The sequence below is a fragment of the Epinephelus fuscoguttatus genome, linkage group LG18 (genome assembly GCF_011397635.1).
Source record: "Epinephelus fuscoguttatus linkage group LG18, E.fuscoguttatus.final_Chr_v1".
In the NCBI taxonomy this organism is placed as follows: Eukaryota; Metazoa; Chordata; class Actinopteri; order Perciformes; family Serranidae; genus Epinephelus; species Epinephelus fuscoguttatus.
This window is the reverse complement of record NC_064769.1, coordinates 27,530,137-27,546,137: the sequence shown is the minus strand read 5'-3', so window position 1 is coordinate 27,546,137 and position 16,001 is coordinate 27,530,137. Positions and strand designations below refer to the sequence as shown.

General features: G+C 40.9%; 1 protein-coding gene across 2 annotated transcripts in view; it reads right to left on the bottom strand.

Annotated features, from left to right (window-relative positions):
* Window positions 1-10,174: 10,174 nt before the first annotated feature.
* The window catches only part of ghrb (growth hormone receptor b), a 32,197-nt gene continuing 26,370 nt past the window's right edge, over window positions 10,175-16,001 (bottom strand). For both annotated transcript variants that reach the window (XM_049603971.1, XM_049603970.1), the window contains one exon: window positions 10,175-12,096. In XM_049603971.1, the coding sequence (XP_049459928.1) occupies window positions 11,239-12,096 (858 nt within the window). In that variant the 3' untranslated portion in view covers window positions 10,175-11,238. The remainder of the gene's footprint in view (window positions 12,097-16,001) is intronic.

The following is a 16,001-nucleotide window of genomic DNA, read 5'->3' as shown; positions in this document are numbered from 1 at the left end:
GCTTTATATTTGGGATGTTCAAGGGAGCCCTTGGACAACTTGAATTTACCCACTGTGGCTGTTCAGTTCAGTCTCCTACGCAGAAAGTTTGACGACACTCTGTTGTCAAACATCTCCGCCCAAAGACGAAGTAAACTAAACATTGCTACCCATACTCATATTTTTTTCTCTTCACATTGAGATTTTTTTGTCTCTTTTATAAATAAGAACCAAAAATTAATTGAAAAAGTAAAATAATTGAATTTTGACGAGCCTGTGCAGCCTTGTTTATTCAGTGTCCCTGGAAACAACCATTAATGCAGCCATAGAGGTTTTCTTATGCAGAAAATATAGATTAGTTATTTGAGATGCTATGTACTTAGGATATTAAAGATAACGCCGCATTTTCTTTCAAACTTATCTGGTTGCAGATGAGCATTCACTAAGGCGGCTTGTTTTTCAGGCTGTGATGTACAGTTGTAGCTGCAGCTCTGCATAGGAGTGTGTGTTGACTCACACGCCATACTTCTTGCCTTGCTTTCAACAACATCAAGCTTGCTTTGGCCACACAGTAGTAAAGCTTTTGTTTATCAACCATTTACAATCTCTAACACAACTTGTGCAGTGATTATCAAACATGCATCTTTTTTTCCATACTCATCCAGACCTAGAAGTTACTAAAATCAACGTTCATACTTTTCTATACTGCATAGGAACCCTGAAAGACCCAAGTGGATGCAATCATTCATAAATTTACTCTGGGCAGTGCAACCTGAGTCAAAATTATGTCTTCATGAGTTGAAAATGCCTCAATTTCAGTAAAATACCTTGTTCTTTTCCTTGGTTTTATGAAAGGGAAAACTGTTTTGTGTGCACACTTCACAGATGTGTGGCAGTACTGCTCAACCAGATTCCTGCTGGTTGGAAAGAGGTGTAAGAACCAGTTCCTAACCACTTAATGAACAATATTCACTTGTAGAAACAAGTCTCATGAGTCTCGCTGCTAATAATAAAGACATTTATATATGGGGGAAGGGGTTATATTGGGTCTCAATGAAATAAACCAATAAATAAAATCACTATATGAAGCCTGCAGTATTAGGTGATAGTTTGGCAAGCTGAACTCTTGCATGAAAACACAAAGCACAGCCTGAGATGCAGATGACCTAGTGTGAGGGGGTTCTTTAATATTCCCTCCACTTAGGTTTTCAGTCACCCCTAAACCACACAGCAATAGACAGCACAGAATTCAGGACCTACAGACTATGGTTTCTGGCTGATATTTGTTAACACGAGGTCTGCATTTTGTTAAAGAAGGATCAGAATGCCCTGAGTGTGCCTTTTCTCTCCTCTTTTAAGCCCTCAGAAAGGTTGTTGTCACACCCTGATTGGCCCAGAGAGACAATGCACCAAGCTGCTCTCCATTCTTAATCAGGAGTCAGTACCCACACTCTGCACAACAGGTGATCTGTATTACCCTCTAATCAACTCAGGGGACATCCAGCAAAAATGGGAATTAAGCAGCAAGTATAAAATAATGAGGGACAGGGGAAGAGCTTTCAGCCACACCATATCTCTATCGTTGTATCTAACATTTAGCCTTTTTTTTGTTCTAAGTATGAGCCGGTTTCCTTTTTGTCTTTTCCAGGTTTGACTCTACAAGAGCTTGGACATTTTTCAGAGCACATGGGACCTGGGAAGACAGCTCAAGCTTCCTGGCAAACGGTCCCTTCAAAGACCCTGTAAGCAGCAGTTCCACTGGGGCAAAGCCAGTGGCTTCACTGAGCGCAGGGCTCAGGACAAATTGCAAATCCAGTAACATAATAAGCTGTCGTGCCTTTTAGAGAGCACTCAGACATGTAAGTCTGTGGATGATAGACAGCGGTGAGTTTCTGGGTAACTCTCCAGCTATGACAGAGCTCACTGAAAACTTCAGACGTGAACTGAGGTCCCAGTAAAGATGACTCCTGCAGACGCAGCACCCAGTGTATAATGAGTGGTAAGTTACAACCATGTTCTGCCCTTGTTGGAGAGTGGCTGCCATAAGCGATGAGCACCTCTCCAAAGGAAGTGTTTGACTGCTGAGTCAACGTAGACCCATAGCACTTGCACTGGTTTAAACAATAAATGTGTTGCACATATCAGGGTGACCAAGGACAGTGCTTCAAAAACTCTGCACAGACATGAGCTGTAGTTAGCTAGTAATGCACACACAGTCAGCATATTGGCTGTTTGGAGTAAATAAACATAATCAAATGCTGCAGTGGTCAAATCTGTGAGAGTAACACCAGGTGAAAATCAGGTCTTAATGCACTTTCAGGCTTTGTTTTCCAGACATTTGTCCTTCAGACAAAGCAACTGGGGCATGCTGGAAAGCAGCCTGATGTCACTCTGAAGGTGGGGACTAACAGGATGAGACAGCCAGGTCAAATCTAATGAAATTTGTAGACCAGTACTTGTCGTCATCACTGATCTTGCCAGCAAGCTTTTCAGCCTCCACAGCTGACTTCATGTTGAAAGCATACGACTCCAGTTAGAGGCACAGAAGCTTCGGTCATAACGTCAACACTCAATTTTAAATCAACATTCAGCACAGCTGCAGATAAAGATTAAGATACATGAATATTATATTATTTTGTAGAATTGGATTCCAGAGGTGGCTGCGTAAGATTGTTTCCGAATTGTGTAATTCAACCATTTCCAATAACTTCAGAGTGTGGTTAAAGGGATAGTGCACCCAAAAATGAAAATTCAGCCATTATCTACTCACCCTCATGCCGAGGGAGGCTCAGGTGAAGTTTCAGAGACCTCACAACACTTGCGGAGATCCAAGGGGAGAGTGGGTAGCAGCACAACTGCACACCTAATGGCTGACGGCGACCCAGATTAAAACGTCCAAGCACACATAAAACCACAAAATATCTCCATACTGCTCGTCCAAAGGCAATGCCCATGTCTCACAGTCTTGCGCAAGTGCACACACGTGAACGCGGTGCACAGAGAGGCAGTTAGAGCTGCAGGCTACAATGAGGCTAAAGACAGAGTTCACATGACGTTTTTCCAAACAACTTTTTATGTCGGGGCTTCAGGACACTTGGATCACTATGGACGAGCAGTATGAAGATATTTTGTGGTTTCAATTATGTGTTCTTGGACGTTTTAATCTGGGGCACCGTAAGCATCCATTAGGTGTGCAGTTGTGCTGCTACCCACTCTTCCCTTGGATCTCCACAAGTGTTGTGAGGACTCTAAAACTTCACCTGAGCCTCCCTTGGCAGGAGGGTGAGTAGATAATGGCTGAATTTTCATTTTTGGGTGCACCATCCCATTAAGTCCAAAATTCAAAATTTCTTGAAAAATATGCATGCAGTAATTTTTATTTAACGATATTTGGCTTCAATCCAGACTCACTGGCATTAAGCCATTCAAAAGCAGAATTTTCACTGCAGTCAAAAACTGTTCTCCTTCCTGTGGCACCCAAAGGGAGGCACATACCTGTATTAATGGGGCGGTCTAGTCGCAATATCACAGCACCATAAATTACATTTATTCATGAAAGAAAGTTGATTCAATTTAAAAGAGGACAAACCTATTTAGTCCGATGAATCATTTTATTGAAACTGAGGATTTTGTTCAAGGATCTTTTTTATGGTGATGATGTAAAAAAGAAAATATGAAGACAGACACTTGAAGCGTCTTGCAGGATCAAACATCATAATCACTGACACCTACAGTTCTCCCCTCACTCCTACAAACTGTATGAAAAACTGTATGTTAAAAAAGGTACTGTGTGGGCTGCTCACCCTCTTGAAGACACTCTGTGGAAGGTTGGAGCCATGTTGTTGTTGCTGCTGCTGTTGACTCCACTGAGCTGCTGTGCTCTGAACTCTGGTTAACTTTGCACCAAACTGCCAAAACGTACAAAGCAAAACACAGACAAGCTTATAGAAAAGCTGAAACTGGTTAGGACAGGTAATTTACAGTTATTATTGATTGACAGGAGCTTCATATCAACTGATAAATATCAATAAATCAATATTACTCTATTCCTTTGTATCAAACACTTGTTAGGAAGAAAAAGTACATTCTTGTGACTTTGACTGTACATGCTTAATGACAAATTAACCCCAGCGACACTATTCAACATGAAGTATAGCTTTCAATTTACCTCCATCTGTAGCTTGAGGAGCTCACTCTGCCTCTCCCTCTCCTGGTCCTTCAGCTTCTTCTTCAGCTCCTCCAGATCCAGATCTTTTTTCTCCAACAGGTTCTTTACTTCAGCATCTTTAGCTTCCACTGTCAGGAGATACAACAGCAGGCCCCAGACACACACACTTTACTTACATACTATACACATTTAATTTCTTCTCCTGTGCTGTGGGCTGATATCATTGTTATTGTTGCTATGCAACTCTCACATTTAGTAATGTTTCACAGGAAAATGAAGTGGGAAATGCTTCACGCTTACATTGCAACCACAAGTGTTAAATATAAATTTAAGAACATATCTGATCCGCCTTCTATGTCTTGTATGAGGACTTTACGGCTGTAGGGAGGTTATATTGAGCATGTTTAACAAAGTACTCTGAAACATCTTATAACATCAACACCGTCACTGCCTAAGTGTAAGAGATAAGATAAGATGAGATCCACAAGCAGGACACAATAAAAACATAAGACATAAGCATGAAAGAGTTAAACATGACATAAAAAACATTATAGAATGCAAACCCTCAAAAGTAGTAAAAAAGCAGCATGGAGGCATTGTGAGGAGTATTGAGTGATATTTGGCCTTACACTGAATGCAACCCTTCCTGTGGGCATCCTCCACCTCTCTCCTGCACTGCTGCCTGACAGTCTCTAGCTCCCTCTTGTGTCTCTCTCTTTCTGCTGCGATCTCACTGATGAGCTGCTGAAGCTCAGCCGCTCCATCCTGATGAGAACATACAGTACAGGCCAAAAGTTTGGACACACCTTCTCATTCAATGCGTTTTCTTTATTTTCATGACTATTTACATTGTAGATTCTCACTGAAGGCATCAAAACTATGAATGAACACATGTGGAGTTATGTACTTAACAAAAAAAGGTGAAATAACTGAAAACATGTTTTATATTCTAGTTTCTTCAAAATAGCCACCCTTTGCTCTGATTACTGCTTTGCACACTCTTGGCATTCTCTCCATGAGCTTCAAGAGGTAGTCACCTGAAATGGTTTTCCAACAGTCTTGAAGGAGTTCCCAGAGGTGTTTAGCACTTGTTGGCCCCTTTGCCTTCACTCTGCAGTCCAGCTCACCCCAAACCATCTCGATTGGGTTCAGGTCCGGTGACTGTGGAGGCCAGGTCATCTGCCGCAGCACTCCATCACTCTCCTTCTTGGTCAAATAGCCCTTACACAGCCTGGAGGTGTGTTTGGGGTCACTGTCCTGTTGAAAAATAAATGATCGTCCAACTAAACGCAAACCGGATGGGATGGCATGTCGCTGCAGGATGCTGTGGTAGCCATGCTGGTTCAGTGTGCCTTCAATTTTGAATAAATCCCCAACAGTGTCACCAGCAAAACACCCCCACACCATCACACCTCCTCCTCCATGCTTCACAGTGGGAACCAGGCATGTGGAATCCATCCGTTCACCTTTTCTGCGTCTCACAAAGACACGGCGGTTGGAACCAAAGATCTCAAATTTGGACTCATCAGACCAAAGCACAGATTTCCACTGGTCTAATGTCCATTCCTTGTGTTTCTTGGCCCAAACAAATCTCTTCTGCTTGTTGCCTCTCCTTAGCAGTGGTTTCCTAGCAGCTATTTGACCATGAAGGCCTGATTCGCGCAGTCTCCTCTTAACAGTTGTTCTAGAGATGGGTCTGCTGCTAGAACTCTGTGTGGCATTCATCTGGTCTCTGATCTGAGCTGCTGTTAACTTGCGATTTCTGAGGCTGGTGACTCGGATGAACTTATCCTCAGAAGCAGAGGTGACTTTTGGTCTTCCTTTCCTGGGTCGGTCCTCACGTGTGCCAGTTTCGTTGTAGCGCTTGATGGTTTTTGCGACTCCACTTGGGGACACATTTAAAGTTTTTGCAATTTTCCGGACTGACTGACCTTCATTTCTTAAAGTAATGATGGCCACTCGTTTTTCTTTAGTTAGCTGATTGGTTCTTGCCATAATATGAATTTTAACAGTTGTCCAATAGGGCTGTCGGCTGTGTATTAACCTGACTTCTGTTCAAGTTCATAAAGCAAGAAATTCCACTAATTAACCCTGATAAGGCACACCTGTGAAGTGGAAACCATTTCAGGTGACTACCTCTTGAAGCTCATGGAGAGAATGCCAAGAGTGTGCAAAGCAGTAATCAGAGCAAAGGGTGGCTATTTTGAAGAAACTAGAATATAAAACATGTTTTCAGTTATTTCACCTTTTTTGTTAAGTACATAACTCCACATGTGTTCATTCATAGTTTTGATGCCTTCAGTGAGAATCTACAATGTAAATAGTCATGAAAATAAAGAAAACGCATTGAATGAGAAGGTGTGTCCAAACTTTTGGCCTGTACTGTATATCTAGCTGAAATCATTTATAAACCATCGTTTGGAATTGCTACCTAGATTTAAGGTTTTGAAAGGCACCAAGAAGCTTTAGTAAGAAGATATAGTTATGGAGAGAATCAAATTATTATGATGTCACACTGAAATGTAATTCAGTAGCTGGAGTTACGAGGCAGAAAAAAACGTACATTTTACATAGATTTCTTCTCCAAATATGGAGCGAAGGGTGAATTATTGTATGGCCTTCACAGCGACTACAGAAATCACAAAGCTTAATATTTCTGTCAGCGCACAGTAATAATTGAAGGCAACTCAACTGAACACATTTAAAAAAAAATCAGTTTTAGAGCTTCTCTCGTCTGGATTTTGGGAGCAGGACAGTATTTAGACAAAGTTTAGAAAAATAATGATGACTAAACCAACTGGACACTATAACGGACCCTGAGAAAATGACACCATTGTGTACAGCCTACAAAGACAAATTAATGTCTATAATTCATATCACAACATACAGAGAACAGTAATGTGTCCACAGACCAGCTATACAGAAATAGAAACATTAACCCTTCAATTAAACTTCCTGATTCACTGCTGTGTTCAATTTACATAATGATAAATTCTACCAGTGTTCAGTCCTGCCTCAGTTTTTACCTCTGCTGTTCTTTCATTCTGTTGTTTCAGGTCCGCCATGTCGTTCTTCAGTCTCTCATTCTCCACTACAATAAACAGTTTCAGAACAGTCACAGGACGCAAATCCCTTTATACATAATTAAGTGAATTACTGTATTTATAGGGTTATTTACATTTTGGATATTAGATGGTTATCACACCGAAAATAAGACTTTTTCCACTTCAAGGCAACATTAAAAACAACAATAGCAACGCTTATAAATCTAGAACTGGAAGACCATTTATTTGTTGTGGACCGATTTATTCTTCCTTGACTTAATCCTGCGCTACATGAGTGCTTAGGATTGGCTCCATGCATATTTATTTCCCTGCTTAAGACCGATTAGAGTATTGTAATTATCCAGGTGCATTAGTGTATATTATGTTTTTAAATGTGTGTCTCGTGGGTTATTGCATTTACCTCTGAGGTTGCACTGCTCCTGCAGAGTCTGCTGCAGTCTGTTCACTGTGACGAGAAGACTGTCTCTCTCTGCAACAGGTAGGTCGAAAGAATACTCTCTGTGGCTATGAATCTCACCTGCCTTTAATGTATTAGAAATTATACTATCATATATCAGCTCCTCTGTACATTTCAACAACGTTTGCTGGACCGTGAACTGTAGATGCCAGGTCAAAGTGTCGTTTAGCAAAATCACCAGCAGGAGGCGACATATAAACACCAAATCAACTGCCACAAGGATCCTAAAAACACTGCAATTAAAACGTGAAATTAATATAAACCCCCAGTTCTCAGATGAAAGAACAAAAGCTCACCCTCAATCAGACTTTTCTCCTTGGTCTGGGAGAATTTCAGGAGTCTATTAGCATCCTCCAGCATGATCTCCAACATGCTGTTTTTGCCATTAAGCGCTGTAATTTTCTGTTTCATAAAGACAGGTGGAGATGCTGTTCACTCCAGACAACAGTAACTAATGGGCGCTGTAATTGCGGGGTATACATTAAAACATCCCAGATAATATGGTTTAAGTTTTAGTTCAGTGTCTCTTAACTCCTTAGTCTAACAAACAGACAAAAGGGCATCCATAACTAGCGAGAGTGAGTTAGCATAGCTAGCTAACGATGACGTTACCTGTTCCAGTTGAGTAAACTCCGACATAAACCTGTCAAGATTAACACAGTTTAACTTTATCATTTTACTTGTCTGAGAAAGAGCAACGACTGTAGTAAAAGGTAATAATTTCGTGCTACTGCTTCGGTTAAATTAAAGCTAAAGTTACACTAACTAGCTTGAAAAAATCTTTAACCGTTAGCTAACAAGTTCCGCTGTTTAAGCTAGCTTGTAATTTACATTATGCGCGTGCTGGTAAATGGCTATGCCTACGTGCGCATGCGCGTCTTTAAGATATTCATGTACATTTTCAGATGGCCTATTTTAGTACTTCCGTTTAATGCACTTAATACTTTTCTTTAACATTTCAGAGTAAAAAATAATATAGATTTGAACATACAAAATGTAATGCATTTCACAGACCCATTTATTTAAATGTGTGTGTTTACGTAGACTTCAATAAATGAATGAATAACTTTATTTCGAACCCAAAAAGACATAAGACAAAGATAACAGTGTCTGAAAATAATTAGTAAAACTTATGTCCTTACCCCTTTCTTACATGTCTTCTAACTCATGTCAACAAATTCCCAAATTTATTTACAACTGATATACAACTATCCCCAGTCTATTCGCCACCCAATTAAAAAAATAAGAAACCCAATTTATTTACAGTCCAAGTTCCACTCAGTGTTACAAAGTAAATATGCACTCCTCTAACAGAACCTTTCCTCATCTATATATCTGCCAAATATATCTTTTCTGCAAAGTTTTTTTTAATGATATGCAATGCATATGATCAACCACTTTATTTAAATTCCAATACAGAAGCCATATCTTGTAATTTAGTATTTTCCCTATGCAATTAGATTAAATTAGAAAACTTTATTAATCCCCAGTGGAGAAACCCATTTACCACCAGAAGCCACTGGTACAGACAACAATGTACACAGTACACTGACAGAACACAACAAATACTAATGCACAATGCAACAAATAAATGAAGGCAGTTCTGACAAAATGATCCTCTAGATGTGGCCTCAGCTGTTGCTGCTGCTGGAACAAAAGTCCTTCTGAATTGCTCGCTGAATGAGCTTCTAAGTCTGTATGAAAAACACAGTGTAATGGAAGGCTTTTAAATTACAAATCTGGTTTTAGTTAGACCCTTATTCTCTTTGCTAAAGTGACCTCAAGTTAGTGGAGTGAGGCCAGTCACTGCAGCCAGCCTTTCTGATAATCTTATTGATCCTGTTTGTGTTACCTGCAGTGATGCTGCCTCCCCAGCAGAGCGCAGCATAGAAGAGGACACTAGTCAAGATACCCTGATAAACATGTAGAAACCTGGTAGAAACCTTCTGCTGATGTCAGAGGATGTAAGAATAAAGAATTAAAGAGAATAACCTCAACTGAGCTCTGTTCAATAAAACATCAGTTTTATCATTCCAGTTTACTTTACTATCTAGGTAGACATCAATATATTTGTCCAACTGGACAATTTCTGTCTGCTGATCCTTTATTACCACTGAGAGGACCTCCTCCCTCTTTTCTGGAAACCAGTTACTAGCTCTTTGGTCTTCCTAGCATTTCATTTCAAAGAAATTGCATCACAGCAGCTGACAAATGATACAACCTCTCTTTTGGCAGGACAGGTCATTGCCTTGGTTCAGTAGACAAACCAGGAGAGTGTCACCCCAAAACGTTTGGATGTTAAGACACTTGCCTATTGCTATCGTCAGCGGTATAGAGCGTTAATAAGAAGGGGGATAAAAGAATGCTGCTACTTCTGCTAAAAAAAAAAAGACCTATACTTCCTCCATCACTGAATGAGTATTCCTCTTTGTACACTCTGAACAGAAATTAACTGCAGTCATCTTTGCGGTCTAAAACTATCTGATATTAATGAGACAGGCAAAGTAAAAGGTATGAAAATTGTTTATTTGTAACACCTGAACAGTTAAAATGCAATAACCGTAAAAATTCAACACTGATGACCATGTACCACCAACTTTAAATCTGCATCATATGCACTGTCAACCAGAAACCAACCTAAAATATACAAACTTTAATAGTCCATGCACTCAAAAAGAAATACTGACTTGCAATCCAAATTATTTTGGCTGTCAGCCCTGAAAATGTTTCACAATTTAGAACAAAACTAAGACACTATTGTATGTTCCATTTGATTCTTTTACATGCGAACAGCTCATGCTTTATTTTAATCATATGTTGGCAGCAATACCCCAATAAAGGCTGATTGGCAAGTAACATTTTCCTCATGGCCATTTTTATCTCAAAGCCTGAAAAGGAATGTTACGAAAAAACATAAAAATGTTGGATTCATAAAAAGACGAGACTATATCATGATGACCTGAAGCTTCTGATATGTACAAAATCACCGTTATGAAACATGTGACCGTAGATTAAATGCACTCTTATTTAAATTCAATACTCTTATTTTAACATTGAATGAAATGACTACCTGTGATGTCGAAGAGGTTACTCATAGTGACAAAACTGCAGGGAATTACCACCAACTCTGCAGCGCTACAGAACTTTAACGCCTCTTTTGGCAGACGCACAAACTCAGACACAAGTTGGTGAAGACAGTGAAGGTGCTGAAGAGCCAGAGATTTTCCTCAGGAGCTGATGGACCAGACCACCAAACCAGAGGAGGTACAGGCGAGTGAATATTGAAGACGACTCCAAATGAATGATAAAGTTTGCCTTTGCCCTTTTCACAACTGCAGTAAAACAAAGTCTGATGTGCTCTTCCTCCCTCATACCAAACTTCCAGCTTTACAGCTCTGTCAGAGGGAGCAGCGGGAGGTCAGAGGTTGTGGCAGGACAGACACAGCTATTTTAGGAGACCTGATATTCAACACTCAACCATAGGACCCTCAATAGTCGATCTCCAAGACTGTCTTCAAGCTTTTATGTGCCTTTGGGAATAGTCTTAGCCGTGAAGAGTCAGCGCTGATCTATGGTGTGATGCTTCCCAAAAGGTCAGGGGTCAGGTAGCCGTCTGGTGACGGCACGGTTTTCGGGATTATCAGCTGGGGAGCAGGTGTCGAGTTTGGTGTAAGTAAGAGGCTGTTCTGCATGTCAACACCTTCGACCACGGTGTAGACAGGTGCAGGGGAAAGAGGGGACATGGGGGTGGGATCTGATTCGTGGTAAGGGGAGTCTCCTCCTGTCTGGCAGGGTTCACTCATGTCTCCTGAGGACGATCTTGGGCTCATTTTTCCTGCATTGAGCTCTGAGGTGTAACCTCCGTGTTCTGGATTCACCACCAGGAGCTGAAACTCTTTCTTTTCTTTCTCTTTCTCCGCCATCTTCTCTTTCTCTGTGTCTTTGCTAGTGGGTTTCTCCACCTCAGTCTGCTCTTCTGGCGACAGCAGCACCTTGCCTGATGACCTCACCTCACTCACCTTGGTGTACATTGCCTCTCTGCCTGGCGCTACAGGAAAAGGCTCCCCAGCTGTGGGGCTCTGGGCCGGGGAGTTTGGCTCGCAGGGTGTCAGGCACGCAGGTTCCTTACTGTGGATTTGATTGGGGATGAGAGGAATGAAAGGGGATGGTTCAGGGTCGCTAGGGAGATCTGGGTCGCAGCAGCTGGCCCGGCCTGAGTCGTCATCTCTGAAGCCGATGGACAGGGGGGAGCAGTTAGAAGACAAAGAGCGCTCCATGAGGCAATCCGTGTCCAGGTCTGTGAGTCTGTCGCTCTGCTCCTCGATGTCCAGGTCGATGAATTCCACCCAGGGGTCGTTGTTGTACAGCTCCGGCCTCAGATCAGGGGGGCCGCCCAAGATGGATGTCAACTCCCTCAGCTTCCCTGTCTGTGAGGTCAAGAAAATACAGTTGATAGACTCAATCAACATTGCTCTCATCAAGTTATTGTTATGAACTGGGAACTAAAAGGAGGTCAGACGGGTAAAGAAACACGAGCAGTCCAATGATCAGATGGTTATACACAAGCCTGCAGGTTATTCAAACCTTTTTATAAGTGAAAATGTTCTTCCTGGTTCAACTTGGACCTATTACAATAACCACACACTTAAGATGAGCTCATTTTACGAATTAAATGGTTTAGATAGATGCAATAAACTGTTGGCTTGTGTAAAATCTGCCTGACCTTATCCTAGCAACTGGTTTGATGAGCACAGTTCTTTCATTGTTGACAGATACAATGGCCAAAACTATGAAAACAAGACTCTTGTTGCAATCAACCAGAATTTCCCCTCAAGGGTAAGTTCATCCAATGAACAAAAAAACCTATTTTCTCATTTACTTGTATAAAGACACAAAGACGTAAACACAAGAACACGTGAGCACCCACGTGCCCTCACAGACACACACCAATGTCTTACAAACCTTCACCAATGCCCAAGAGAAACAGACAACAGATACAGGCAATAAGTATCCCCGAAACCTTTTTGAGTTCGTGAGTTTTGGCTCCTTCTCCAATACAGTGGACTCAAACTGAATTGAGTTAGTCTTGCTCAAATTCTCACTTCAAGATCAGCACTGACTTGCAACAGCTATAAGTAAATTTAAAACGCAGCCTACTTTGAATGTCATTTTTAACTTATGTTGGACTTTAGGCACCAATAACATTGCATATTAATATTGTCTGTGTCACACTGGCAAGCAGATACATAGGGTTAGATAACTTTATAATTTACAACTACGAATTTAGAACAGTTGGCCAGTGTAGGCTGTCATTATGCGTCCGTTACAGCGTTACAGTTTCATCTGCTCAATAATCAGGTACCATTACATTACCCGATGTTGACAGTTTCACCAGCTGATGTCACAGTTTGTTGTCGCACTAGCTGTAGGTCAAGGTTGTATAGTTCTCACTTAATCACAATGCATTGTCCTACTTCATGTATCCTTGCTGATTAACGCAATTTGGGCCTTTGGACAGAATAGAGCTTTTTACTGATTGGCCACAGGAAGTAAAAACGTAATTTTCTGCAGCAATATTTTGGTTGGTATGGACTTTACGCCATAGCAGCAAAGATGAACCTTATGTCCCTGTGGTGCAACAAATCATTGACAGCTTTACGATCAAACTTACTAGTTTCAACTTATCATTTACAACCTATGTAACATTAGGAACTTCTCTCAGGATAACACACAAACCTCACTGTGGTGTAGGGATGGATACAAGTAGTGGATTAACTAATTACTTCTACACTTTTTGATCCTTTTTTTTCCTCTGTTTGATCTTTTACCTTAATGGGTTATTTGCACAAGTGAAAAACAAGTGTGTCTCACAGCCAATATGGCAATCAACAATGCTGTATAAGCCTGACAATATCCTGTTCTGAAAAATTACATTTAAAGAGTGTTGACTTTGGTTGTTATTTCTGGCTTACGTTCTGATAACTTGCTCTACGTCTTTTGCCCGTTGCCAGGCAGCCAACTCTGCATGGGTATATATGCAATATCTATTTTATTATCCGCATGGCTAACTTTGTGTTGCATGGCTTGTGTGTGAGTGCACATGAACATAGTGCTTACCTGTGACTGTATCTTTTAACATTTTATTAAGACCCACATAATGACTATTGTCTTTGCCAAAAGACTGCAGTTGAAAATTAGCCAGCTGGCTAACACTGGCACATTTACAGAAATGTTGATTAATGTGCGTTGTCCTTACAAATAAAATAAATGAAAATAAATTAAATGAAACTTGGCCATTGCATATTGACATCAGATATTGTTGAGTGGAAAGAGTGTCATTATGAGCTGTTTGTAGCCTTATTGTTGCTAGGCTAGCAAGTTTCTTCAAGCCCATTTCAAGTGAGATCTTTTAGAATAAGTGAGCCCTGAAAGTCGAAGGAGTTGTGTGAAGTAATATTATCCTTTAAGTTAAAAAGGTGGGAATGATGACAAAATCTAAAAAGACTGAGGGCCAAATTCATAAAAGGATTGCGTGGCTTTTGCGGCTGCTAAACCGGTAAAAATGGAGCAAACAGATACTGTCTAACTCACAAAGCACGTGCAGAGGGTGAAATGCTCCATTAACTGCGCTGCCAAGCAGATTGCGTCTCGGTGCTCCGGTGTTATTTGCACATATTTAAATGAGGTAATATGCATATATTTGGCGCAAAAATTGCCCCTTTCTATGCAAATGAGCCTCATTGATAAACAACGTCTAATTCACTAACACCAGCGCTAATAGCCACACGCAATTTGAGTGAAGTAAATAACATCTTTAGAAAGCTGGTGCAAACTGGGCGCTCCTCTGTGGAAGCCTCTCGCCCAGACTTTCCAGTGATCGTGGCAGCAGTGATCATCTGTTAAATCAGTCAGTTGGTCAAATCCACAGCCTCAACCCATCCGACACTGTTAGACTGACTCACCAGCAGACATCACTACATGAGGGTATACAGTATTCAGTACTTTGCCAAACAAAGTCTGCCATTGTTCTGCCACGGTGTTCTTGGCGCAAAGCAGGCATTTATACTTTGCCATGTGGCTAACTGCAATCAGGGGCAAATCAGGGGCAAACTGCACTCAGCTGCCAAACTTTGTGGGCGTGCTTGTGCTGGTATATCATTAGCGCAATATCCTTTGTGAATAGGACGTTAAGACGGAGCAAACTGCGGGTGCAAGTGAAGTGCAATTCAAGGTGCTATCAGCGGCTACAGTTCATTCTTTGTGAATTCGGCCCTCAGAGTGTTAAAAACCTTAAAAATCTCAGTCAAAAGCTCCGCTGGGAAAGTTTTCTATGGGCCTTGATACATTTAAGGCCCTGACACAATGGGTGACCATCGGTCAAAGGGCCATTGGCGAGCGTTTGCCACCCTTGCCTGTGTGGTGTGTCCCACACTGTTGCCCCCATTGGTGCTTTTTTTGTCTGATTCAGCATTCAGCATGTTGAATCGGCACTGCCAAAGCTAAAGTCAAGAGGGAGTGAGACCAAAACCAACTTGTTACATGATGTAAGCATATTCTATTAGCTATTGAGCTCTTTAGTGTGAAGCCCACTAATGTGTGTTCACATTTGTGTATATTGGTTTAATATTAGTTGTTTAAAACAAGCCTTACTTATTAATTGTTCATTATAAATTCATTTTGTTTTGTTGTGTTTTTTTAAAAAAATGCTTATTTATACCACAAGTAACAAATTAGGAAAACCAGATGCAGTATAGATAATTGCCACGTTCCTGCCAGTAGGAGGCACTGTGAGCTTGTGGTTTGCCTTCATCCTGCTGTCTTCCCTCATAACTGAGGAAGATTCAGCAAAGACAAACCACGTCTCCCGTGTCATCCTTTGTTTTCTTTTGTTTCAGGTACGTGGTATGTGAAAATGTAATGAAAGTAACTGTAACTGGTGGATAAATATTTGAGGATAATTTTGCATTAGGCACGGGTTTGTTTGTGAGCCATGAGATAGTATTTGAGTGTTTTCAGACTCGTCGCCCGCCGAGGAAGTGGTGGTGGCGGCGCCATGTTCTGTCGTTGCTAGCAAGTAGCTAGATGTGGAGGGCTAGTGTGGACTGCACAACTATTTCTTTTGGTTTAATACATACCATGGTAAACTCCTTGATTTATTTTATTATGTTTAAAGGTTCATGTTGTGTGGAAGTGGTTTGAGAACTGGTTGATGGGAAATATTGAAAATCCATATGTCAAAAGTAATTGAGTAAAAAGTATACAAATTCATTAGAAATATGTTTGTTAAAAAAAGTTAATATGTATGGATTGATATAGTAGTTAGTTAAAAAAA